Below are 27213 nucleotides of genomic sequence, written 5' to 3'. Positions count from 1 at the left end.
TGCCCAGGGAGGTGGTGGAGTCGCCATCCCTGGAGGTCTTTAAAAGACGTTTAGATGTACAGCTTAGTGATATGGTTTAGTGGAGTACTTAGTGTTAGGTCGGAGGTTGGACTCGATGATCTTGAGGTCTCTTCCAACCTAGAAATCTGTGTCTGTGTCTGTGTCTGACCACTATAAGGTCTCCTTGGAGTCTTCTCTTCCCCAGACTAAACAACCCCAATTCCCTCAGCCTGTCTTCATAGGAGAGGTGCTCTAGACCTTTGATCATATTTGTGACCTTCCTTTGGACTTGTTCTAATACTTCCATGTCCTTCTTGTGCTGGGGGCCCCAGAGCTGAACGCAGTGCTCCAGGTGCAGACTCACAAGACCAGAGCAGAGGGGCAGAATCCCTTCGCTTGACCTGCTGGCCACGCTTCTTTTGATGCAGCCCAGGGTACGGTTGGCATTTGGGCTGCAAGCGCACACTGCTGGCTCATGTTGAGCTTCTCATCAACCAACACCCCAAAGTCCTTTACATCAGGCCTGCCTTCAATCCATTCTCCTCCCAGCCTGTATTTGTGCTTGAGATTGCCCCAACCCAGGTGCAGGACCTTGCACTTGGCCTAGCTGAACTTCATGAGGTTGGCACAGGCCCTTGTCTCAAGCCTGTCCAGGTCTCCTTAGATGGCTTCCCTTCCCTCCTGAGTTTCTTCAAACTCAGTCTGTGGTGATGGTAAATAGGACTTCCGAAGCTAGACAGAGTAACTCTGAGTTTTTCCCTTTCTGGCTGATTTTTTATTTATTTTTTTTTTCTTTTGGGGGTGGGGGGATGATGACTGAATGCTGAGATTTGGATTTGGCATCATGAATGTTGGCCTCTGAAATGGGACTTGGACTGAGTAGCTTACAAAATATTAGTGGCCATTTCAGTTGTGATAAACACCCCAAAACTGTAAAAAAAGCAGTTGGTTCTTTTCCTCGTAACAGTGAACAGGGTGGTTGCTGGTTTGAAACCCACACACTTTTCTGTCCCTCACTGTTTCTGTCTTCATGCTTTAAACACTTTCACAGAGCTTCTGATTAGCTGTTGCACAGGACACCCTACAGTCACACAAAAGCCACAGTGGACAGTCACAGGGGCAGGCAGTTTGGGTGAAGGACATTGGGCCACATCCTGAAATCTGCAGTAGAGGCACACAGGAGAGATGCATTGGTAACATGCAGTGCTACTTTGTACTCAGCAGGATAGAAAAGGAAAGTAGGTGGAAAGTACTGGATTCTGACAATAAAAGAGCAGCATGCACTGCTTTTTAAAACGAGATTTCATTTTCCCCTGTATCAGCTATCGATTTTGTGTTTTTGCCATTGCCATGTACACTGTTACCTGGGCTTCAGGACCATACTGTTGCTCATCTTTAGAAAGGTCATTTTATTTTTAACATTGTCTTCTGCAGTACTGCCTTTTTGTTCATATAGCATCTTCATACACAGTTTCCAGACAATTTTTTCTATTTGTTTCTTTTTCACAATAAAAAAGAATTTAGAGACTGTAAAAAGGCCTTAGGTCTCTGATAATCCTCCTCCCACTGCTGCTGATGGGGCTGCAAGGCCCCCCTAGGGCACTTTTCAGCACAGCCAGCCAGGATGGCAGGGGTGCCCTCAGAGACCAGAGGACTCCTTCCTGCTTCCTTGACTTTACTGAAAGTAGAGCAAAGCTCCCATATGATCTTCAACACATATGAACTTTTATCTCTGATTCCAGTGCCTTTTCTTCACATTTGGTTCAGAATGAAACCTTAACAGAGAGATTTAATAATCTGAGGAAGCTGAAGAAAGAACAAAAAACATTTGGGGCTAGGAAGAGACAAAGAAACATTAGGTGACAGTCCCTGTTCCAATTTAGGGGAACTTTTCCATCAGCTGCACTCAAAGAACTTGAAATACACTTTCTTTTGCCTTTGCAGAATTTCTCTGCTTTGCCTTCAGAGTGAGTGTGGCACTTTTCCAAGGCAAACTTGGAGGGGAGAGAAAATAAATCACTTTTAATGTTTGGCTGGTAGGAATCCAACCACTAGAGAAGCTACCTCCTTTCTAGAAAATCTTGTTAAAAATGTCCTGATTTACTTAATCTTTTTGACTCAGTAATGTTTTTGCTTGAGTCTAGAGTTTGCAAGCCATAAACATTGTGACAAATAATGAAGTAATCATGCAATTAGGACTCAATAACTTATGCTGTAAGAGTGATCTCTTGCTTGTTTTTCCCCCACATAAAAATAAATAATGTGTCTTTTTCTTCTCTTTGGTGCTAATTGATGGCTTGAATTATGTGAAATCCCACAAGCTTGGTCTCCTGGTTTTACCTTTACCTTTTTGTTGTCTGGACTGTGTCCTGCTATGAGGTAGTAAGGGGGCACACTGTACATTTTACTAGCTGCACTGAGCATGTGGACAAATGAGGAGTGGCTGATCTGTGGTTTCTTTCCTTCTCCAAAACTCAAGACAATCTAGTGGGGCAGGGAGCAGGAACAGGCAATTTGTGGCCTTTGAACTCCGTGCACTTTCATGACATTCAAAAGCAGCTGTCAAGCCTAGGCCACGCCACGTGGTTATCCCTAGGGCTGTGCTGGTACGAAGGGAGCCAGGCAACCCACAGGCTGCAGGAGGAAGTTACCCAGCAGATGCTGCTGGCTTCAGCCTGCAGGAAGGATGGTCTCTGGGGCTCAGCCTCATGCCCACCGCCATTTCACAAAGGGACTCATAAGCCATCGCTGCCTTCTTGCCATGAACTACTCCCTGTGCCTTCTCCTGCTCTCTGCTCTCATACCACATATGAGATACAACATGCATACTAGGTATGTATCTTATGCTGCTTGGCTATAAGAGGATTTTGGTCAGTGGTAGGTATGTCCAGAACGTTTGGCCAGTTCTACTGCAAGGCCTTGGCAAATGGTGAAACAAAGAAGAAATCTTGTCTCAAAGGGGCCACGTAGTGCTGTCTTCAAGTGTGGCAACTCCCGGCCCAGGTGGAAAGGAATGTGTTGATCACTCAGTAAGAGTGCTGCCAGATGTCCCTATTTTAAATTACTTCCTGTAATAAAGGCTTGGGTCTTGGGTCCTGTGTGAAAATCACTCAGTACGTAGGCTTTCCTGTATTTCCATGGAGAGCTGCTATTTTTTTTCCAGATGCCTGCAGCCCAGCTAGCTAAACCATGCATGTGCTCAGTCTGGTGGCTGGGGACCAAAGACTCACACATGACCAATGCATAGTCACTCTACATTTGTTTGACGAGGACTGTGACAGAGCTTGCTACTTCATATCTTGTCTGTTTTCCATTTAGGACTCCCAGTCACATCCATGCCAGGTGCCTCGTAAAAGCCCTTGGTTGGTGTGTTGTGCATTCTGATGCTCTTCTCAATGCTGTGTGCAAGAGCCTCCTAACAAGGAACTTTTTTTTCTTTTTTGTCTGTCTGGAGTGCAGGAAGCAGAGACACTTTTGAGTGAAAGAAGGGCTTTTCTCTTAGTGGTCAGTCATATTTTTCATGCTGAAAGTGCTTCATCTGTCTGATTTTCACAGCAGCAGTGCTGCTGTTTTGATTCTGATCAGATACAGATAGATCTGAGATGCCAGATTAATCTATTTCTCTAATGACATGCCAAGTGTATTAAAACTAAGCAATGGCTGACATGTTTGCACTTAAATTAGACCATAATACCGCTGTTCTTAGGGACCCTAATAGGTACGTGGGAATGACACTAAATCAATGGACTTCTAGTTAAAAGAACTAAACTAAAACTCAAATGTTAAGCAAAATTGACTTTGTTCAAACCTGTTAAAATAGATGTTCCATGAAATAATGTTTTCAAGAAAGAGTTTTATCTTCAGATTTTGAGGAATGTCTCTAAGTGAATAAACAGAGAAGTAAAATTGAAAGCCATTGTTTATAATAATAATAATAAAAACAATAAAAAAAGAGTGAAAAAGAAAGAAAGAAAAAAAGAAAGAACATTATCACAGATCCCTATACAGTATGAGAATAGCGTGTAGCGTGTGGTTTTCTTTTTAGTTTGTTCAACTTTATCAAGTATTCTTAACAAATAGAGCATACCATTCTCTTCCAACACAATATATTCCTCACTTTATGTTTAATTTAAATTACTCTTCTAGCTGTACAATCCATACATTCTCAGATCTCTTCTGCAAAACACCCAGGATCCTGTTTTAGTTTCCTTTCCATTGACGTTAATTCTTTCATTCTACCTTCACAGGATAGCCTAAATAAGGCAAAGAGATTCAGTCATAAAGAGATCACACTAGAAGCTATGCCCAAAAAATCTTTCCAGAGGGACAAGGCTAAATCCTCTTCATTTCAGATGAGTTAATGAGGGCTTGGCATGAAGTCAGTCAGACTGCTCATTACAAGTCTGTATCATTGTGCTTTCTTCTTTCCCACTCAGTCTGAATTTTAGATATGCCATTACATTCCTCCTGAATTGCTTGTTTCCAGGGGTGCTGGCCTGCCTTTGGCTAGTTACTTTTTCAAAACAAGTTTCCTGTCTCTGGGTAATAAAGTTTTTTTGCCTCTTTTCAGTGATGGTTGGGCAGACAGAGATGAAGTCATTGAAGGTTATGAACCTGAAGCAAATGGAGGCATCACTATCAAACTGCAATCTCCAGAGGTCTTGTCTTTTGATGACTACTATCTGAAGCTGCGTCTGGACACCAACAACCGCAACCCCTGGTTTCCTGAGTTCTGGCAGCACAGATTTCAGTGTCGCATCCCAGGGCACCCACTAGAGAATCTCAACTTCCAGAAGAACTGCACTGGTAACCTGTCAACTGTTTTCCTATTTGAATCTGTGCTCAAGCAAAAATTTGTCTTTGCTTTGCTTGTTTGTTTGTTTGTTTTTGAAGTATAAATCACTGGTGAAAAGTAACAGTCCCAAATTGTGCAGATATCAATCTGAACTCTGGTAGGATTATGTCCGGCACAGCCTCCTCTCAATATAGATCTGTTCTGTCATAGAGCAAATTGTTCCCCTTTCAGGTTTTAGAGCTATGTTGAGACTGAGAGGAGTGTAATATGGCTACCTGGCTCTGACTGAGATAAAATAAGTAACAGTTACATTTTAACAAAAATTGGAACAAATATAAACCTTTAGTTTGTAATTTGTAAATATTTCATTTCTAGTCAAAAAGGTACATTTTGATAGTAAGGAAGTTACCCCATGATAAATAAAAATAATGAAGTCTGGCTTCCCATGGTTTTTTGTCCTGTTCTTTACATCTCCATCCCCTTTATGTGATGGCATTAATCTCCATTGGTATTCATGTGCTCCCTGAGCTGACTGCCCACAGTATTTCTAGTTCTTCCCTTTTCCATCAGTGGTACTTTTTAACAACACCTTCTACATTACCTTTAGTTTCCCCTCAGTTCTCTTATTACAGTTGAGTCATATCAAAAAATATTGTGGCTGGCTCAAAACTGGTCTGACGTGCTGACTGGCAGACTGGCTAGCACATCTGGGTGCTTAGAGGCTAGTGGAAGGATGTACTGGCTAAGTAATACTTGAGTTTGTACTGATATGTTTTCCTCAAAGCAATAATTAATTTCATACTCTACCAGAATGTTCCTTCATGTTATATATATTTAATTGTTTTTGAGACTGCTTCACCTCAAACAAAGGAGATAATATAGGCCAACAAGGTCAGAAATTACAAAGAGGAGACTGAATGATGTACACACAATGAAAATACATAGCCTTCTTTCTTAAGAAATGATGCTCAAAATTGCTTTGTTTTGGTCATTCCATTCACATAAATATGTTTCAAGCTGACCCTATAAAAACATCTGGTTTCTGAGGAATCTCAGTGGCTGTTGTAAGCACAGGTAGTTTTGCAGCCTCTGGTTATAAAACTATGAACTTTAGTCAGAACCAGCATGGTCGTTTTTCATTTGCTTCATCAAAGACAAATACCAGGTGCCAAGTTCAAACTGGACTAAACGGGGTACTTCTTCACATCTTCACGCAGATGAGTTGGTAGACACAGGTTGCTGCGGACTCTAAATCTATACTTGAGTCAAAAAGCAGTTAAACAAATTCATGCCAAAAAAAAACAAGCCATACACACACACAAAAATAAAAACCAACCCACAATTAGGGCTGTTTTATGAAAAATAAACAAATAAATGAATAAAGGTTGTTTTATGGGAGAAAAAACAACAATAACACACTAATCTGTCTGAGGATATCCCAGGGCTGAAGGCACTGGACATTGGAGAGGATGCTGCAGAGGTATCATTACATGCCTGCCCTAGTGATTTGTCCTTCTCAAGACAATAGGTATCAGAGGCAGAAATGGCTACATTTGGATAATACTACAGAAATACAAAAGGATTGGTAAACTCTGACAGTTAATAGTCATAATTTAGGCACTCTAACATCTTTCCAGGCTCTGGGCAGCCTGCTCTAGTGGTTGGCAACCCTGCCGAGAGCAGGGGGCGTTGAAACTAGATGATCTTTAGGGTCCTTTTCAACCCAGGCCATTCTACGATTCTATGATTCCCTCCTCTAAGAAGCTGTAAGTTTTTGCACGAAACTTCAAAAGGTGATACTTCTTAGGCTTTTCTGAAAAGCGTTCAATTCTTACATTTGGGGATGAACCACTGATAACCCTCAGGCTTATCACGTAGAACAGAGAAGTTCATAAATGTCTCAGATCACAAAAGGGAAACACCACAAGGTATCTATTCTTAATAACAGCATATCTACAGAACCAGGAGACATGCATGTCCCCAGCGAGTATGGGATCAGTACAATTTTTTTTGTTGTTGTATTTTTCTTTAACTGCACAGAGCTGACTGGTGACTGTCTGGTACCACCAGTTTTCTACACACATATCTTTACCTGACCTTTCTGCAGGGTTAAGAGTGCTACTCCAAATACTAGAAGCTCCAATGCTTGCTGATGAAGCCTTAATCTCCAAGGTCTACTATGGCAGCGCCAAGAAACTGCCTTCTTTACCTATCACAGGTTTGGAGACAGGCCTCTTCACAAGTTCTCTGGAAAAAAAAAAAAAAAAAAGAAGTCTGAAATGCCTCTTCTGTCCTTCACAAAGAAGGCTGTATGCACAGATTTGAAGGAGAGAATCCGTATTGCTCAATAAATAATAAACAGTAGAATTTGAAATCCATTAAAAGTACCAACAGACTAAGTTCTGACTTCCTTGTTGTACTATAAATTAAAGTCCTACTCCATCACCCCAGGAAAGTTATCGATATTGAACACTAGTATCGAGCTCCTCAACTCCATTATATCTGAGAGCTTTCACTCTCACCTCACAGTATGCCATCAGTATTCCTGTAACAACTTACATAGGATTCCGTATTATGGAAAAAGCTGAGTCCCCTGTACTCCCAGAACTCCATGCACATTATTAGCACACATTGTGATTATGTCTGGTCCTGATCTGTTCAGTATTCCAGAAGTGCACTGGTAGTCATTACTGAGAACACAGCACACCTGCACTTTTGTATAAACAGGAATTGATTCAAAGGTAGTAGATTCATCTTCAGTCACTGGAGAGTTATTATGTCAGGAAGCTACTTAATGAAAAAGAAAACCAAGGGCAAAAGATACTTTTGTTGTCTAAAAGATCATAATGTATTTGTAGTTACCCAACAGTGGGATCCCTAGGAGCAACCACAAACAAAAAAATGAGAAGAGAGTGTTTTTCTCCAACTACCTTATTCAAAAAGATTCAAAATCCTTGGACCTATACAGTTTGAAAAGATTATAATTATAAAGTTTGTGGTTGAACATCTTCAATTACTGCTTGCCCAGTATAATTTTCTCATATACAACCTAATCACTTTATTGGGTAATTTATTCAGAATTGCCACTGAAATGTGGAGTTCAATTTCTAACATTTATGGATAGACAAGGACCTTTCTTCAAGCAATTACAGCTGCTGCATTTGCAAGTTCCCACACACCATTACTGTCGAGTCAGCACTAGCTCGGGATTACAGGCTTTCTAGGAAGCAAGGAAAAAGAAGTTCCTAGAAATCGCCCTCCCCTGATGGCAGGAATTACTACTTGAATTCTCTCACTCAGTCCCTGAGAAGACTGATGTTCTCCTTCAGGAATTCTCATGTTGCAATTAACTCTGTACACGCTTTTTTTTTCTTTCTTTTTTTTTTTTTTTAGGAAAAAAAAAAGTCTATGTGGGCTAAGAATTACTGGAAGGAAGCAAATCCAAGTGCCTTCTATTTGTGAAGTCTGAGGGCTGCCTAAAAATTGACCATATTTTCAAAATATTTTATCTGGATTTACTCGTACTATGTAGTAGTAGCACAAGTTCTTGGGAAGAGAAAACAACCTGCTCCTTCGGATTATTCCTTTCTTTTGTATAATAATAAAAAAAAAAAACAGCAAAAACAACAACACAATACTTTTCCCATTTGGGTGGCAGCCAAATGAGTGGGAGCTATTTTTGACTCATTCTTTGTTAATGTTATAGCCATATGCCTCTCATAAGTGTCTACCTCTCTGTCTCTCTCTCTTTCTCATGGCTATAGAAGATACTCTTCTCAACACAACAAGATTCAAGCCTAGAATTTTTCTTGTAAATAGAAAAGAGATTTTTGTATGATCTTCTCTTGTAGTTTCTTTGATTTCTAGAAGGCCAAAACCAGTACCAAGTTACTTTTCTTCAACTGTTTATGCCACTAATGTATTTTCAGTGTTTTCCATTTAGTAACTACATACTTCAGGAAACCGAGCATGTCCTGCATCTTTGTATGGACCGCTGACTCAATGGGAGGTTTAGAACTTCACACCATCCTTCATACCCTTCAGATGAAAAGTCAGAACAGAGTAGTCCATTTTAACATGAGCAGAAAAAAACTACTTCTGAATTTGAGATACTAAGAATTTGATTTCTGAATTTGAGATACTACCTAGCTCAGGATGGACCTGACAGTGAGTTTCCTTAGTGCTCAACCTCAGGCACTGCTCCAAGCAGCAGTCACAACTTGTCTCGGTTCATCAAACTCAGTTGTTTCAACATTTTGAAGATTGTATGCTGACAGCAACATTAGGTGATAGACTGTACCTATCAAGTGACAAACACCCTTCCAACAGCTCTGTAGGATGTTTTCTGCTCTCTGATCTGATAGAAATAGCCTGAATAGAAGTTCTTTTCTCCCCACAAAAAGTGGGGACAGTGACAAATGTTTCTCTGTTGGACTTGGCGAGCCCACATAGACCAGAGTTAAATGCAATTCTCACACGGAGAGGGTGTAGAACTCAGTACAGTTCAATCACTTGTGTGGAGGTCTAATTGCTGATTTACAAAATGCCTGCTCACCTCTTGGCAGATAATACAATGGCTGCCATTTGTGTGAACTGGGTGGGATGAGTACTCCTCTGCACCACAGGAGACAGTTATGAAATTGGTTATGGAACTGATACAAACATCAGATTATGCTCACAGCAGTTCATCTGCTGGGACAACAAAATACATTGGCAGGCAATCAGCACAGACATTTTTCGACAGAGTGAAGTGAAACAAAGTGGGCAATTCATGATTCATTCATTGATTCAATTGATCTTTGAGGAGAAGGATTATTTGTCTGTGAACCTATTTGTGGCAGACAAGAACAAGAAATGTAGATTTTTTTTTTTTTATTATTCCAAAGGAGATTGCAAGCCAAGTTCCCTTGGATGATTACTCATACCTTGGACATGCCAAAAGGATTGCTTTATCTGCTAATTCCTGTCTGGGTACAACAGAAAGACAAGCAATCAGATTGAGTGCAGCCAAAGTCACAGAATTACATAATCACTAAGGCTGGAAGGTAGCTCAGGAGCTTCAGAACTTCTCTTCATCATGAACTTTTTCTCAAGACCTAATTTTAGTTTTGATTAATTTATATGAGATGGCATGGAGCCCTAATTTTCTCATATAGTAAGCAAAACACTTTAGGCTATGTACTTCATTGTTTTTATCCTTTGCAGAAAGCATGAATGCATTTCTACTGAGAGCTGATTTGAGTAGTTCTCGGAATGTTTAAGGTTATGCTGTGTACTGGAGAAATTAAATCCAGCAGATGTTATTAGAACTCATTCTGCTGTGTCAGAGGTGTCCATAGGCGCTTCTCTGAGAAAATTCCTTTAATCCTATAAAGTTCTCTCACAGAGCACCTCATAGAGCAATAGAATCAAGCTATTGACATATCATGACTTCTTCAAGATCTGTTGTACTTTATGTATCCTGACTCACCCTTCCTAACCACTGCTTTGGATTTCTATCGTACTTTTATACTGTGGAGTAGAGAAGCAGATGAAGTTCTTTCTTTATGTTCTCAGTATAAGGCAGGAGATCTAAGCTTCATCCCACAGAAGGGGTCAAAACTCTCTGATCTCAATCTCTTGGGCACCTATAATGAAGCATATTAAGGACAATTTATCTGAAAGAACTATGGCTGCTACACTTTTTAGTCAAGGCTTTTTTAAAGCAGATAAGACAGGAGAGCTGGAGGCTCATTTTATTTCCCAGACAAAGTAACAGATGGCTTTTAAGGTTTAAAGAGGAGGAAGTTTAATAATGTCCTTATATGTGATAAATCATAGGCATAATTAAGAGAAGACATTACCTGCAGTCAGGTATTTTGTTCATTTGCTCCCAGCTTATTTTCTGAAGAAAGTAGCTTCATTTATCCAATATTATATATTTCCAAAAATTTTAACCAGGCTGTCAATCAAAATACAATCACAATATCTATTTTTCTTCTTTTGGAATCCATGAAAAAATTAGATCATCATCAAATAAAGGAAAGGAATAGTATACGTATGCCATTGTAACAGCACAGAAGACAGTTTACAGAACATATTCGTACTATAGTGGGATATCACAAAAGTTTTCTCACTCTAATATTTACACGTACATTTCCCATTATGGATTTTAACAGTCAAAGTTCCCACTTCTGGGATTAAAACAATCCTCATGTAGGCTTGTGACATTCAGCCTTCTCCATTACATGAGTAAACCGACGGAGCTGCAAAGGAACAGGACATATGAATCATGCTCCCTGGTGCCTCCTCTGTGCTCCTGTCTGCTGTGCCTGGAGAGAGACAGGGGCACTCCTGGCTGCTCAGACTGTCACAGACGCTTTGAACTTGTACCTGCAGTGTGGGGAGGACAAAAGGACACAATTAAAATTAATTGACTTCTTCCTAGAAATCAATTTTTTGTGCAGTTCACGCATCAGACCAATTACCCTAGATATAAGCATTTAACCAAATCTGTAAGTAAACCTGATGAAATAATAATGCTAACTGATCAGAAAACAAGGCCAGCTGCCTTCCGTCAGCCCTCCTGGTATTTTATTAGATTGTTTCTTCCCTTTTCTCATTTACCTGGAGGTGGAAAGTTGTTAAACTCATCTAGCTGTTTTACAGGTTTTTGTTACTGGCATTCATTACCCCATAAATACAGGTGCAAAGGAGATACAGCAGGATCTAATGTGTAGGTGTGCACCCATACACTCACACATCTGGCTGCAGCCCAGAGATACTCTTTGTGCACAAGGATATTTGCTGAAAAATAGGCAATAGAATTCTTAAAATGAACAGGGTCCTCTTAATAGATCTTGGGTGAACAGTGGTGTAAAGAACAATAAATTATGAGCCAGAGTAGTAAAACGTGAACCATAAAAATTACAAACCTTCCTACTAGAATAAACTATACTCATATCCATAAGGAGAATAATCTGATGGAAGATGCATGCTCCAAAGAGTAGGGCTGCCAGAACAAACTGCTGCTTTTCCACTTATACTGGGAGGACCTGGGAAGTGCAGAACTCTGCCAGTGTGGAAGGAACAGGGGAAAAATAATGAAAACAGCTTCTTGAGCTAGGCTGGGCTACTGACTGAGCCAGAGAGGGCTACTGCAGCACAGCAAAGTGTGAGATGATGATTTCCAGAGGTATCTTTCAGCTTGGATTTTTATGATTTGTATAGTAGAAAGCAACTTTGGCGGAACCTGCAAGTTCAAACCTTTAATTTAGTTCTTGGTTCAAACTTAGCTTTACAGGGACAGAAACTCAGGGCTATTCCCTTCAAAGCAAAAACACTCTATGCAGCATGTTATGCAGTGTGTCATCTACTTTCTGCAAAAGCCAGTTTGTTCTGCCTGTTTTTCCAGGCTTATTTTGTCTAGGAGTTCACATCACAAGGACCAGTTTTCTTATGAAATCCCAAGTACTTTAGTAATTTGCTTTTGGCTGGGCTAGATAGACCTTTTTTTGCTGCATTGTCATGTCTGGCTACACTGAGGAAAAAAGGAGGTGCACTAAAATGAATGCTTTTGAAATTCTTTCAGATCTGAAAGACCAGCTTCTGTTTTTTTAAATGCATGAATAAAGATTAGGCCCACTTATTTTGTCTTCTGATTTCCTTAGCTCTAGTTCGCTACTAATCAGTGCTGCATTGTCCTTGTGCAGACGTCACTCAGAAGCATCTAATCTTAGCTTTGCATTAAAATGAATTTTTTCTGTGATACAGTACTTGAACACAACTCTGGGCACATGTCCAGTCGGCTTGTTAGGGGGAAAACATAGTGGATCTTTGTGATCTGTGCATGTGTGATTAATGCATTGCATATTGCAAGAGTTGCAAGGAAATATCTGGATATCTCTACGAGTCATTTGAAACCCACCCTTAATTTAAAAAGAAAACTGTGAGTGTGCTCTGCTAAATTATATGATCCAGCTAGGTTCTGGTTAGTGTGGCTGACACCACTTTGCTCACCCCCAGTGCCAGAGCAGCTGCAGCAGCTGCCTTTGATCGCAGGAGACAAGAGCAGTCTATGAGGGCAACTGTGGCTGCAGGGCTGCAGCCTTGTCTGCGTGGGCAGCAGTTACCTCGCACATGTGAAGTCCACCCATCAGCATGCAACCTTGTGGTCCTAGGAAGCCAGTCCCACAAACAGGAGGTTTCTTGTGTGAGGAGATGGTATATTTAAAATAAAATAAAAAAAAATCAATAAATGTGGGGAATTTGGTGATACACATTGGTGTTCACATTACTTTATTCTTGGTAAGTTAATGATGGTGTTCTTAATACCACCTTAATGTTAAGAACAGAAATGAGGAAAAAGTGGTTTGTTTTTTTCATGGTAATAATAAAAGAAAAAGAAAACCACTAGTACTGGCTGATGAGAGATACACTGTGTGGTGGTTTTACCCAGCTGGGCAGCTGAGCTCCACCACACCACTCTCTCACTTCCCCTCCTTAAAGGGAAAGGGGGAGAAAATACAATGCAAAGGGCTCAGGGGTTGAGATAAGGACAGGGAGATCACTCAGCAGTTATTGTGACAGGCAAAACAGACACAGCATAGGGAAATTAATATAATTTATTACATATTACTAACAAGCTAGAGCAGTGAGAAACAAAAATCAAACTACAAACACCATCGCCCATCCACCCTTCTCTACCTCCTCCACCGGAGTGGCACAGAGGAACGGGCAATGGGGGCTGTGGTCAGTCCCTAACACTGATAAATATTAGGTACCTCTCCTGACTGTTCTTCAGACTCACACAGAACCACTGGAATTTAAATTAGGAAAAGATCTGTTAGGCCAGCCACTCTGTGCCTGCCAGCCACAGAGTCTCCTACCATGTATGAAGTACTTCATCCAATGTTAACATGCGTTATTGACCCACACCTTTGACGGTCTTGGGATCTCATGCCCATACACAGACAACTAGAAACTAAAACTTAGTTATTTACAGGTCTAGATCAATGAACTGAGAATAGTTTATGCAATTTTTTCTGTTTTGCCGTCTCCATGTCAGATTGGAGCAGAGATCTCCCGAGAGAATAGGTTAAAGAATAACATGTATTTTATTATTTTCATCATATTTTTCTACCCTGATGTAAAGACTGTGATTAGTAGTTTGTGTGTTGTACTGGTGTAGAATATTTAACATATAATGATACTGGATTCTTGTTAACTTCTTTGCCCTGTTCAGTGGTAATACCTTCTATGCTTTATATGAAGGTTGCTTGTTTTCTGTTCTGAGCCTGCATTTTCCAATGAACATGCTCAAAATTAGGCTCTTGAAGTGCACACTCTGAGACCTAGATAAACTGGCCTGATTTTAAAGGTACTGATCTCCCGTAATTCCCATGGAAGTCAACAGCAACTAGAGAAGTTCAGGTATTAATCGCATCAATTAATTAGTTGCCTGAGTATGTATTCAGGTTCCTAATTTAAGTATCCAGGATGGTTAATGTTCTGAAAGCTGCAGCACAATTACTGAGTTTTGTCTTCCTCTTGCAGACAAAGTCTCAGGCTTTGTATGAATAGCATGACACTTGAAATTTAATCAGTCCTGTTTCCTGTCCTTTTCATTTGCTCCTTCTCTGTATGCTATAATAGGATATCTGTAAGGGCATCTGACTCAACAATTTCATTTATTAATGGTGAAAATCATGATTGAAGCTAGCCAAATAACATCAAAATCTGCAAATATTTCTTTAGATTTCTAAATAATTTTAAGTGTGCTCATTCCTGTCTCCTGTAAGAGTAGCAGCAACTTATTATCTGCTAGACTTGTTCCAAATAACAGATCTGTTAAGAATAGTAGTTCTAAATATGTCTTTAATGGAGTATGCGAGTAAGGCAACAAGGCTACATAGTTACCTGAGGGAGAGGGTAAAACTGAAGGTTGGGTTTTCTCTTTTTTTTTGAAATCATTTCTCCACAGGTCATTTAGAAAATGTTCTCTGTAGAATCCAGCCTTTAGGAAGACTGTGTCAGGATCTAGGATGGCAATAGAGGAAGAAGTTAGCTGAGCAATTTGTAAAGAAAGCAAGAAAAGCAGATGCATTCAAGGTCTCTGTGATAATAACCAATCATATTAAAATGGTGCCTGAGGCTTTGAGAGCATATTGAGGGCATTCGTGGAGCCCTACAAAGTCTGAAAAAGGGGCTCGGAGACAGGTTATGGTTGAACTGCGAATGACAGCAGCAACTACAGAATATGCAGTAGGAGTAACAAATTGAATTCCCTGCTGTCATATTGCCAAGAAATAGGACAGGAGAAAATAAAAGAATTGAAACAAACGAACAAAAAGCAGTCAAAGAATGTCTTGGGATGGGGGATTGGGATGCCAGATCAGAGTATGGCTTGTTCTGGATCAGAGAGGGTAAATGGCCTCCTTTCCATTCATACTGTTTGTGAATCTTCCATTAAAATAATTGTTATTGCATATGTCCTTTAAAATCTAAGGTTGAGCTTGGCTGTTCAAATATCTTTGTCAGCATTAAATTTTAGTCAGTTAATGAAATAATAAGATGGATTTCAGATGCTATATCTGGATTTGAAATCAGTGTCTTTGCTGATTACATGTACAAACCATTCAATCAGGGAACAACAACAACAAAAATCTGCTTGCATATATTATTCCTGCTTATAAGATGAAATATTCATTTCTAATTAAAATAGGAGCTGAGAAATAATGACTTGTTGTAGAAGTTAAATAATAATCTCAAATAAATAATAGAATATGCTGTGGTCATTTTGCAGGCAGTTTGTACACTGTCCAGCTTTTAAGAAAAACAAATTAATCATAACAATTATTTGTCAAGCTCTCATAATAATTACTGTCTGTCTCTAAGAAAGGCACTGGAATCACTTCAGTTTATCTCCTATGTTGCCTATTTCTATAATAAACATGTCAATTAGTGTTATTAACAAGCACAGTGTTAATGTCCTAACTATCTGCATTAGAGTAGGTTTTTTTTTTAAGCCTAAACTGCTTCCAACTTGATGAATTCCCCAAGTTCAGAATCGCAAGTAGAGTTTTATTGATTTCTAGTTTTAAGACTTGAGTATAATCATTCATTATATTTGGGTATTTGATCATAGCTACTAATAAGTCACTGTAATTTCTTGACAGATTTCTGGTCAATTCCATGAGTCTTCCAATAGTTGATCACAGTATTTTATTTGGTGATGAATGACCAGAAGGTAGAAGGGCCACATATAGACGTTCTTCTAACCATTCAGTAGGTTAAGTATCTACAGCTCACTCTGTTCATGATAGAATTAATTCCAATCATTATCACTAGAATGTGCATAAAAAATGAAAGTTCATTTTCATGTGCATGATGGGAGTTGTATGTATTGTCTCAATTTGGCTCATAAAGGCAGCCATGAAAAAGGTGGCACATAAATACAAAGTAATGTTTCTTTTCAAACCATTTGAACTGATGCTAAAAAATCCGACCTGTGTTTACCTGGGAGTCCAAGACACAGAAACTGATTTATCTCAAATAAAAACAATTATTTTCCTCGGTTGTTTTCCAGTCTATTAATTCCAAAGTACTGGAATTAAGATAATAGCCTAAATGAGGTAATCAATAACCTTAAAAATTAACCTTCTTGTCAATTTTTGGTAATGTTCCTTCACTACTGGACATTATGTGAATTGAATTTCTCAAGCTGATTGCCTCGCAAGAACACACACAAAGGTCATGAGCATGGATCCTTTTTATTTGGGGGGGGGGGTTAAGGCAGACAGTTTTTCTTTTTCCCTTCACTGAGCTATACTCTGTACATCTATCAGTCCGTTTCATTAAAAAAACAGTCATCACTGCAGAGCTATTTCATGATGGTCATTCTACTAAAAGCTAGGAACAAAGAGAAACAGTGCAAAGATTTCTTACTAGGTCTTTGACAGCTTATAGGAGTGGATATGTACAGTCGTGTCAGAAGAGGTTTCAAACACTGCCTTGCAGATGTGTTTAGAGGAGAAAGAATCTTGGCAAGTCATCCTCATATGGCCATATACCCTATTTTTTTTCTTCAGTAAAATTCTTTGTAACATCAACAGAATTTTAACCCAGAAGGAAGAAACAGAGAGGCTTTGGGCCATACTGTCATCCCCAACAGAAGCCTTATTAGGTTGTTGAGCTTCTCTCAAGCCATCTGGTGTAAGTATTTATCTCCAGACCTGTATTTAACACCACGTGCCATATTCATTAACTTGCAGAGAAAGTTCGCTCCTAGTTATCCAGCTTTCTGCTTATGTTCCTCTTGCTATAAATACTTTCTGTGGCCATGTATCCTTGCAACTTTTTTTTTTTTTTTTTTGTGTGTGTGTGTGTGACCAGTTTCTTTCAACTCTTACTGGCAGTAACAACCTTTCCGGGGGCAGCCCTCTCCTGGTGTGGCTGCCATGCAGGCAGCTCTGCTGTTGGCATGGCCCTTAGGTAGCATGTTATATTTCCTTTTGAGCCCTTTCTTTTCCGCTAGCCAACACAAGAGAGAACAGGCAATGCAGATTTATGGAGAAAGGGAAAAAGAACTTTTTCTCCACTGCAGGCCTGTTTTTCACTCCCCTGCCTCCCTCTCCAGTGACGCAGTGCTGGCACAGTCACGCTGCTAGCTGCTCAGAGGTCTCCAGCTTCCCCCTAGCCTCTCCCAAAGCCAGAGAAAGGCTGCAGCACTGCACATCATCTGGGAGTGTCAGTGAATGTATAATAGCTCACCCAGGCATGCTTGCTTGCTCACCCGAGCACTGTCATGTACAGACATCAGGCATGGCCCCGCTTCCTCTTCGCGTGAAGCTGCAGCCAGCCTTTGGGAAAGCCTTTGGGAGCCTAGCTCCTGTGGGTCAGTAAAAATGAGATGTAAAATGAAAATTCTCTCTGCTCTCTTGGGCACAGGCACATTGGAACACAGATTTGTCATCTCCCACAATGTGAGCATGAGTTATGTGCAGTGTCACTTGGTGTTTACATCTTAAATCTGCTTTTCCTGGAGTCATATGGCTGTGTGAGAGTCTGAATGTCCATAGAGAGAGGCAGAAAAGGCAGGGAGGGGAAGGGAGCTTCAGACTCCTGTGTCTGCTTAGCAAAGTTTGCAGACTGTGGAAGACAATAGCAGTTAGGAGATCTGTTTCCTATTGTTTTGCTCCTAAGTTGTGTTGTGTAAGGGCTGGACCTGTGAGTTCAGCATTGGCTCAGGGCTGGCAGCACTGCTCAGTCCCCTGCCCAGAGCCTAGTGACTCTGAGACTCTCCTGCATCTGATTAATGAGTGAGTCAGCAGCTTGTGCAGACATTTCCCCTCATAATATTTCAGCTTCACTGTGGCACTGTCATATTTGTGTATGCCAGCCTTATTCTAGAGTCTTTGACACTAAGCTTTTAAAGCCCTGATGTGCTTACATAACATGATATGGAGAACCAAGAAAGTAAATTTAATTAAAAATTTCCCTACTGCTTCTAACACACAGGGAGAGACAAAAGGAAGACACGTCTTTTTGAACACTGAAGGATAATGTGGCTTCCTTACAAAAACAGGCAGGGAAGCTGAAGACACTGATGGTGTATAGTGTGTCTAAAAAGAGGACCGATCTTTTAAGGTTTAAGTGTTAGACATCTGAACCAAAGAGGAACCTGCGCCTCTTGATGGCTGAATTCTTATTATGGTTTTCTTTAGTGATTGAGTTGATATCCATGAAAGATATGTAGGTGAAAGTAAGGGAAAAAAAGACCCTCATATATTCACCAGCTCAGCTTTATTCCAGGAGAAAAAAGGTCATTAGTTATTTGTCTAAATTTGCTAGTGAAAATATATAACTCCTTGCACACAGCTTTTGCTGCAGTCAGCATCCAGTTAATGCCTTGGCCTTTGAATTGTTTTCACTTCTCTCTGTAGTTTTATCTAAAACTAGAAATACACCAATCCCAATTAAAAGGCAACTTTCACCAGGCGTAGCAGTAGTATCTGGGAGACCCATAGGTTTCCTTGTGCTCAAAAAGAAAATAGCAGAGTATCTCAACTGGTAACTGTAATCGTATCCTAGCTTTTCAGGGAAAAAAATGCATCAAATATGACTGCATGAAGAGAATCTCTTTGCTTGGGGAAATAAAAAACATTTAAAGAATGGAAGCGAAACCTTTCTGATTTAATGACAGCCTGAAAATGAAGTCTGCAACCCTGTGAACTCCATTTATTGCTTCATGAGTACCGTAAAATTTCCAATGTTTATTGGTGTGTTTTCAAATCAAACCCTCACATTGTAAGATATTCCCCCTCTCTTACCTGCCCTGGTGAAAGCTTTCTGTACTCTTGCCAAATGGCAGAGCCACTTGCTATTCTATTGAGAGCACTGCACTATTTTGTATAGATCGGTGACAGGAGGCAGTTAGGGAAAGATCCTTTTTCTTAAATAATACTTCCTTCCTGACCCTTACCTGACAAGTAGTAGAGTTTCATCCAGTCAAACAAATAGTTTACATTACAATGGGAATCAATTACCTGTTTTATCTTGTGTCTTTTTGATAGCTCTTCTACCATCCTTCCTGTGTGTCCTATCAGTCAGGACCCTCTCATCTCACTGTATTTAGTTGCTTCTTGAACTTGCTTCCCTGCTGCAAACATGCGGACATCAACGTGGGAAGTGACCATTACACATATGGTCTGCTTTTGTTTGAAAACAATAAAAGAGCTGCTTTCTGGGGGCAGAAACCATACTTGAAAAAATAATTTACTATGATAGGATTATCTGTTGTAGGTTAAATGAAACATTTATTATGGTCTGTGGCAAATTTTTCAGTCTATCATTCTGTCTCATGAAAATTGAGTAATTTTTAAATTCAGATTGAAACAAAGCCTTTTATTTTCTTATCCTATTTTTGGTTGGTGAAACAAACAAACAAAATCAGTTTTGCACAAATTTCCAGCAGTCGTATTAGCTTGTACATAGAGCCACCAAGGTCATTGAGACAGTCCATTACAATAATCTAAGCAAAGCCTGCAGCCCTGATCCACAATTACTTGTTCTGATCACTCACTAACATTTATTGGCCTCTCCTTCTCAGGCAGGCAGCTACAGCTGGAATTGCCTGGATAACAGGCAGTTACTTTTGAAAACACAACTTCAGATTTTTTTTTTTTTTTGTAGCTGCTTATTTGATTGTGGGCTGAAACAGATGGGCATTTGGATGTTTTTGTATACAACAAATAACTTTTATGAATCTGACTTCTTAGCTCTAACTACATTTGGACTTAATGAGAGCAGTGGAGTCAACAAATTCCTCTCTATACCATCAATAGATGAAGATTTTATTCAGATTCCATTGTCATATAATATTAATGAACAGAATGCATTTGCTTTTAAAAAGATGATATGCAGAGAAAGCCATTTAGTGTGCAGGTTGTGAACACATCGTCTCTATACTAATTACAATTAGAGGCATTATAATCTTTAGTAACCATTTTGCAATGCCTTAAGGTGAATTTTGTTAAATAATTATATTGTTATCCTTGTTGTTAGATAACATAAGAGATGTTATAAATAGAACGTGAGAAAGAAAGAACTGGCAATATTTGTAAAATACCTGAACCCATAATGCCAAATGAGCTTAAACAAAAGAAGCCTTTTGCAAAAGTTATTTAATAGAATCTTAATTTGGCTCTTAATAACATGATAAATAACAAGATAAAATAATCCCAATAAAGGAAAAGAAAAAATATACAAGGAATATGTGACAAAAGAGAAATGTAGAATTAATTGCATTTTCTCTCCTATGTGTCCAAAGATAAAGCTCTAATTAGATAGTTATGCATCTAAATAAAAGTGCCCTATTTTTTCCAAGGAGACAAATATCCTAAAATTCATTAAAACAAAAACAAACAAAAAAAAATGAGCTAAGTCTGTTCATCACCTTTCATGTGCCATTTAGTTGCCAAAATAATCTTTAGCTGCTACCGTTAGGGACCCAGATTTGAAATGACCTAACTTTTCAGCATGTTGGCCTTCTGCCCTGCTCCCTGCAAGATCCTATGGCACAAATTTGGTGGGGTCCAAGTTTGTCAGGTCTTCTCTTATAAGACACTGCAAGATATGTGACTTCCATTATTTGCCAAGGGCATGTTATGTCACTCACAAACTTGTACAGAGCCAGATGGTCATGTTTGCTCGGAGTCATTGGTAAGGCAGTGTATGTTGGGACTGAAAGAGAGGATAGGAGATCTGCCTCCATGATTTCTCCAACACATGGGGACATTTGCTGCAAACCTGGGTACCGCTCTACCAGATCATGGAGTTACCATGATCTGCTGCCTGGCATCTTGTCAGGGAAGCACTCTTCACTCTTTGGCGTGGCTTTGTGCCAGGTTGTTTTGCACACAGCCCAAGTATGGCAGACTTCTTTTTTTCATCTTCCCAGGGAAATTTAGCCCTGGTTGTACTTCCAAAATAATTTCTTTGCTTATATGAGCACTCATATTGAAAGTAGCCCCCCGCCACACAACTGGCAATAAAGCTAAAATCTCGTATGATTTACCCACAAAACATTTCAGTCCTGGGAAGGACCATTACAATTGAAGAAGGCAGTGTATACCATTTCTAAGACCTTCATCCTTCTGTCATGACTGCCAGAAAAGATGACAGCTTTCATAATAGTATTAACTGGACCAAGAGAACAAAATATCTTTTTATATGATATTAAATATTCAGCATATGACAGTTCGTTTTGCAGTCTGCAACAAACTATAAAAATATCTGCTTATTCCAGATCAAACATTATCATTTATAACAATTTTATTCAACAGATTTTGTCTTTTTATTCCAATCAGGAGTCATCTGTGAACAGACTGTGTTCTTTATCAAATGTGCATATTTGTTCAAAATTTACCAACTGGCTAGGTATTGATCCGATTCTCCAACCAAAATGTTTTTACATTTCTTTCCATCCCAAATTCCTTCCTGTCCTAACTTTTCTGAGGACCACAAACAAGTAATCATTCGTGCTTAATTTCTTGTTGAATATTAGTGTAGGCTTTTCCTGTCTTTACCTTCTACCTTAAAGCTTATGTCACTTCTAGCCCTCATTTGGTAGTATAGTTTTTCTTAATTTCAGTTTATCAAGTGAGATTTGTATGAGTACCCTCTCTGCTCTTGAGAACACCAATAGTGGCACACCTACTTCACAGCAAAGGCATTAGACTGTATTCATGGTTGCTTTACATTCAGCTCCTTGTAAGTACCTACCTGGAGATAATATTAGTTAATTTTGAGGCACGTTACAGTAAAAGGAAAGACTAACAATTTGTTTCATGAGATTGTATTCTGTCCTGTATCTACTTAGATATTACATTTAGATGTGCTGGGAGCATTTTTCAGTTGTGTACAGTCAGGGTGTTTTTTGATGTTGTGATTTTTTTTTTTTAAAGTAGACTATGTGTGTATAGACTCCCTCTTTTTTTCATCTTTCACATGATGACTGACAAATAAAAGAGAATAAAAACAAAACTTTGATAAGAAAAAATGACCCAAACCTTTGAGGAATTGTTTAAAGGAAATTATTAAAGGAAGATTTACATTGCATCCAACACAAAAATAAGTAAGCGTGAAATTTAGGACACCTGAATACTTCAATGTCATTCAAAAAGGTAACGGCCTAATTCAAGTGATTTCAATTAATCTGATATTAACATGACTTACAATTTTTCTTTGCTTAGTAAAAACTAAGGTCCCTCGAAAATATAAATAAATAAGAAAGGTAACAAAATACTTTTCTATTTTTAATGTTAATTCACCCTAGTGTTCAGGTTAGTTTTTGTAGATCAGTGATATTTTTGAGAGAGAAGAAGTAAAAGTGAAAGTTTCACAGTCCAGAGTTCTGCTTTGCTCTTTTCAAAGACCCATTAAGGGAAAAATAGCAACTTTATAGACAAGGCTCATAACAAACAAAATATAGTTCTTGCGTTTCTTAAAACCTGTGAAAGTGTCCTGTGAAAGTTTAATTGATCATTGATTTCCTGTATTTTATCTCTGGCTAAACATAATTACATCATCTCACTTTCTTAAAAAAACAGTTCTTACTTATTGTCGTAAGTGAATTTTTACAAGCCCAAATACATGAGTATATCAATAACTTATAATGGTGGAAATGAAATAAATTGGATTTTGCCAGCGGGAAGTTAAATTTAGATAAAGCATGACTTCTCATGGTAGATTTACTGTGAAATAGCTTATTTGCACATAGGGAATTTTATATTACTGATCTGTGGACAATTCATTACCAGATGAGGCTTCTTATGTTACTTTCCACTAGAGTGCAACTATTTCTGCAAGTGCAGAAAGGCAGTCACCTCTGCAGTGTGGGGCTACGTTTCAAGCCTCAATGCAAGCTATTCACTCGTACTTAGTCGAAAGCAAATCCTCCCACCATCAAATATTTATTCTCTTTGGAGGTACGCACATTATATTGAAATATGAGAAACCAAATCTGTGCTTTGCTAAGGTCATACATACTTGAGGAAAATAGTCTCATTTTAAAACATTTCTACCTCTGGCAGCCATCTGAATGTTTGTCTCAGGAAAAGTATATGGATACTGCCATTATCTCCTGAAAGAGTCACTGAATATGTTCCTATACTTTTTTTCATTAATTGAGAAATTAGGAAGGCATCTCAGATAAACTCTCAGGTAGAAAACCATTGCGACCTCTTTTTGTCATTTTGTGATCTCTTCAGCTGCTGGCCACCAATAGGCTACCATGGCAGAGAACTGCAGTGCTGAGTTCAGGGTCTTTCCACCTCTCTTTCATGTCAGGATGGAGAACACATTTATTTTCTACATTCATTTTCCTCTACAAGAAGGCAGAAGCTGTGGTAAATTCACACTGTGTTAGTCCTAAGGGACTAATAAGCAGATAAAACAAACCTAGAGATAATATATTCAGACCACACATAAACTAGTTTGGGGACAAATGCCTAGACTGTGCCATGCGTACTGTAAGTGAGTAGTACATGCAGTGCCGTAGTGTTTGTTTCCCTGGTTAAATATTCTGTCAGTGTACATATAAGGTTTCTATTCTCACTGTATTTTATAACATGGATCTGAATGGGGTGTGATTTGAATGGGAGTTACGAATCTTTTCCTGCAAGGAAAGTGGCAGATATGTTGCCTCTGGGAAATATTTATCTGGCTGCTCCTTGTTTGGTGGTGCTGGCAGTGAGTGCATCTCAGTGTGAGGAGCATATGAATCCAGTCAGTCAGATTATGTGTATTTTCACAATGCTTTCTTTCTTCGCCATTACAACTGCTTGCTATGCTCTGCTCATCTGGAAAATAGCTACTGAAGCAAGACTTCCTTGCCCAGTTGCAACCAATGTCCTGTGCAAGGGAAACCCAGAGAACAAAACCTAGAAATCCCTTTCTTCAGAATCTGTGCTAATCCCCAGGTGACCTTTCTGAATTGTAGGGCAAACAAATGGAGAAGGCCTCCCAAATCTGAGTCTTTCCCAAGGATGAATGTAAGGATTGTCTTGATTACCTGCTTTGAAAGCCATACAATATCTGCACTGGGAGAAGGAGCTGGTTTTTAACTTGAAAGTTTCAGTAAACTTGTAGTTTCTCCTCTTTTCTTCATATGAAAATGACAGCTACCTTCTCCAACCTGGCTTTCAGGAGTGTCAGTTAACACCTAGTCTCTCACACATCCTACTTTCCTAGCGCAGACAAGGTGTTACTTAGACAAAGTACCAGAGACTGGGTTGCAAAAGCCTGTTAACACTGCGTAACGTGGGAGGCCTACAGATGACAGCATCTTGCAGTTTTGAGCATATTGAAATTGGATGACTCAGGGGAAAAGAAACAAAACAGGGAGGTTTCTTACGCCCTCAGGACCCATGTGGTTCGGGTCCTCCGTGACTCGGGGTTGGCGCTGGCAGCGTCCAGCAGCTTGTGACAGGAAACTGGGGGACGGCCCGGTCTTGGCGGGCCCTGGCTTGGAATGCAGCCACAAACGGCACCCTCTGGCAGGGCCTGAATGTCAGCAGATCGGGGCTAAAAGGGGAAAGCCTTCACTGCCACATTGTTCCTGATCAATGGACAGAGACTTCAATGCCAGCCCAGGCTGGATCTTCTAAGCCGCAATTACATAAAATGTCTCTTAGTGTGACCAGCTTTGTATGGCTCTCTGTAGTAATCCCAAATTGGTGTGCCTACTACTACTTTTATCTACCATGATTATTTCTGATAACTTGAGAAGTGATGCTGATTTACACTGTTTGCTTATTTACACTGAAACAGACATTACTATCTTGGCCCCCCAAAAAATGAGATTTCAAAAATAGTCTTCGAATGTGACAAAAAATCAAACTTTAAGCAAGTTGCTTATAAAAATTGTACTAGATTAAATGTGTTATTCTGATGCTGGGCTGTTTAACCCTTTTATCCATAAATAACTTTGTGGAATGACAAGCAAAAATTCCAGAATGAACAAATTAAAGCTGACAATTTGATTAAAATGGGGTTTTCTGAAGAGCCAATTTCACTTTATTTCATTTTTTAATTATTGGTTTAATTCCTTGCTGGCACCTTGTTTATGTTTCTTAGATATGTAAAACTTTATAAGAGAAAAAGAAACCCCCTTTTTTTTTTTACTTCTCACTGCTTTTTCCATATTTTCTGTTATTCCATATTCCTTTTTTGTTTATAATTTTTTTTTTTTTTTTTTTTTTTTTTTTTTTTTTTTACAAACAGGCAATGAGAGCCTAGAAGAAAACTATGTTCAGGACAGTAAAATGGGATTTGTCATCAATGCTATATATGCCATGGCTCATGGACTCCAAAATATGCATCATTCCCTTTGTCCTGGACACGTTGGGCTGTGTGATGCTATGAAGCCAATCGACGGCAGCAAGCTGTTGGAGTTTCTCCTGAAGTCCACATTCATTGGTGTTTCTGGAGAAGAAGTTTGGTTTGATGAAAAGGGAGATGCCCCTGGAAGGTAAAGAGATTTTTTATCTCAACTAATTGTACCAGATGTTGGGAAGGTGGCAATGTTCCTGGATTTGGTGATGGAGGTTTCTCTGGCTGCTTTGCTAAAAGCATGCATAGTGTGAGACAGAAACAGAGTTATCTGGGTTAGTCTTACTAGCAGGTACGAATAACACTGGTAACACATGATGCATTGATAGCTACAGCTTGTACTGACTCAGGAGTTATAATAAACCCTGTAACATTTCTAGTGTTTTGGGAGAGGACGGACCATGTATCTCACAGACTTTTGGTGTTTAAGCTAGCACTGGGGCTCACCACCAGGGCTTTATTACGTAAAGGGCCTAATGCAGTTGCTTGGAATTTAACAAAGCATTTGCTTGCTGAGGTTTTGAAGGTAGGGCTGTAGAGCACATCCTTTTCCAACTGGATCTCAGCTACTCCAAGTGCCCCGGGAGACAGCCGTGCATCTGTGCCAGACAGTATTTAGTCTTGCTTGCTGAACTCCTGTGTGCTTTCCTTATCTTGCTTCAAATAAGCTCAGCTGTCCCGGAGTTCAAAGATAGGTCAGAATAGAACAGGATAAGTAATAGTGTTTGCCAGAAGGTACTGGGTTTCACTCATTTGGGGTCCAGTAAATTCCAGCTTTGTTAGCTGCTACTGTCTACCCCTCCCTAGCAGACACAATATGTACCCAAGCAATGAGAGAGACAGCAATTTTGTGGACTTGGACATCACCTTTGTTTCTCTTAAGGGAGCCAGCTGATAAATCTTTTCCTCTTCATTTAGGTCTGTGGACTCTGTCCAATTCTTTTAAGTGAGGCATCTCCCAGATGAATTTATTTATTTATTTGTTTTAAATAAATTTAATTCAGCTGCTGGTGTACATGATTCATTATTAACTGAATTCTACTCAGGGGTTACCTCATTTAAGTTAGTTTTGCTACTGAGTCATTAAAGTGTTATAAAAGACTCTCTCACTCCATCTTTGGGCTTATTGCATAAATGCATCTGGGTGCCAACACTGCACAAAGAGAGTGCTCTGGAATAAACAAGAGTGTGCAGCCTGGTGTATGCCTTCAAAGAGTATTTGCAAGACATGGTGGCCTTAAAGCAACTCTTACTCCTCTTGCTATCTTTTGTTATCAAAACTGACCAACTTTTTTACCATTTTCTATTTACATTTCTTGTTATATTAACACAGTATATACATTTAATCAGCTCATTACATTTAAAATAAGAAAAAACCTGGTCAGTTTGGTCTTGTTTCTCATAAAGTGCTGCATACTGTATTTTTTTTAGTCAAAGGTATAAATGAGCTAAGTCAGACTTCGAAACTAGAGGCAAGCAATTCCCTTACATTCTTGCACACACTTATTAACACAAATGTATAAATCAGATATTTGTACATATAGTTT

The 27213-nt window shown here is 39.3% G+C and overlaps 1 protein-coding gene across 3 annotated transcripts in view; it reads left to right on the top strand.

Moving 5' to 3' along the window:
- The window catches only part of GRM1 (glutamate metabotropic receptor 1), a 185178-nt gene that overhangs the window by 117595 nt on the left and 40370 nt on the right, over positions 1 to 27213 (top strand). For all 3 annotated transcript variants that reach the window (XM_035538548.1, XM_035538550.1, XM_035538549.1), the window contains exons 3-4: positions 4571 to 4806; positions 25559 to 25805. In XM_035538548.1, the coding sequence (XP_035394441.1) occupies positions 4571 to 4806; positions 25559 to 25805 (483 nt within the window). The remainder of the gene's footprint in view (positions 1 to 4570; positions 4807 to 25558; positions 25806 to 27213) is intronic.

Source organism: Cygnus atratus, chromosome 3 (genome assembly GCF_013377495.2).
Source record: "Cygnus atratus isolate AKBS03 ecotype Queensland, Australia chromosome 3, CAtr_DNAZoo_HiC_assembly, whole genome shotgun sequence".
NCBI classification, from domain to species: domain Eukaryota; kingdom Metazoa; phylum Chordata; class Aves; order Anseriformes; family Anatidae; genus Cygnus; species Cygnus atratus.
This window is presented reverse-complemented; position numbering and strand designations above follow the sequence as displayed.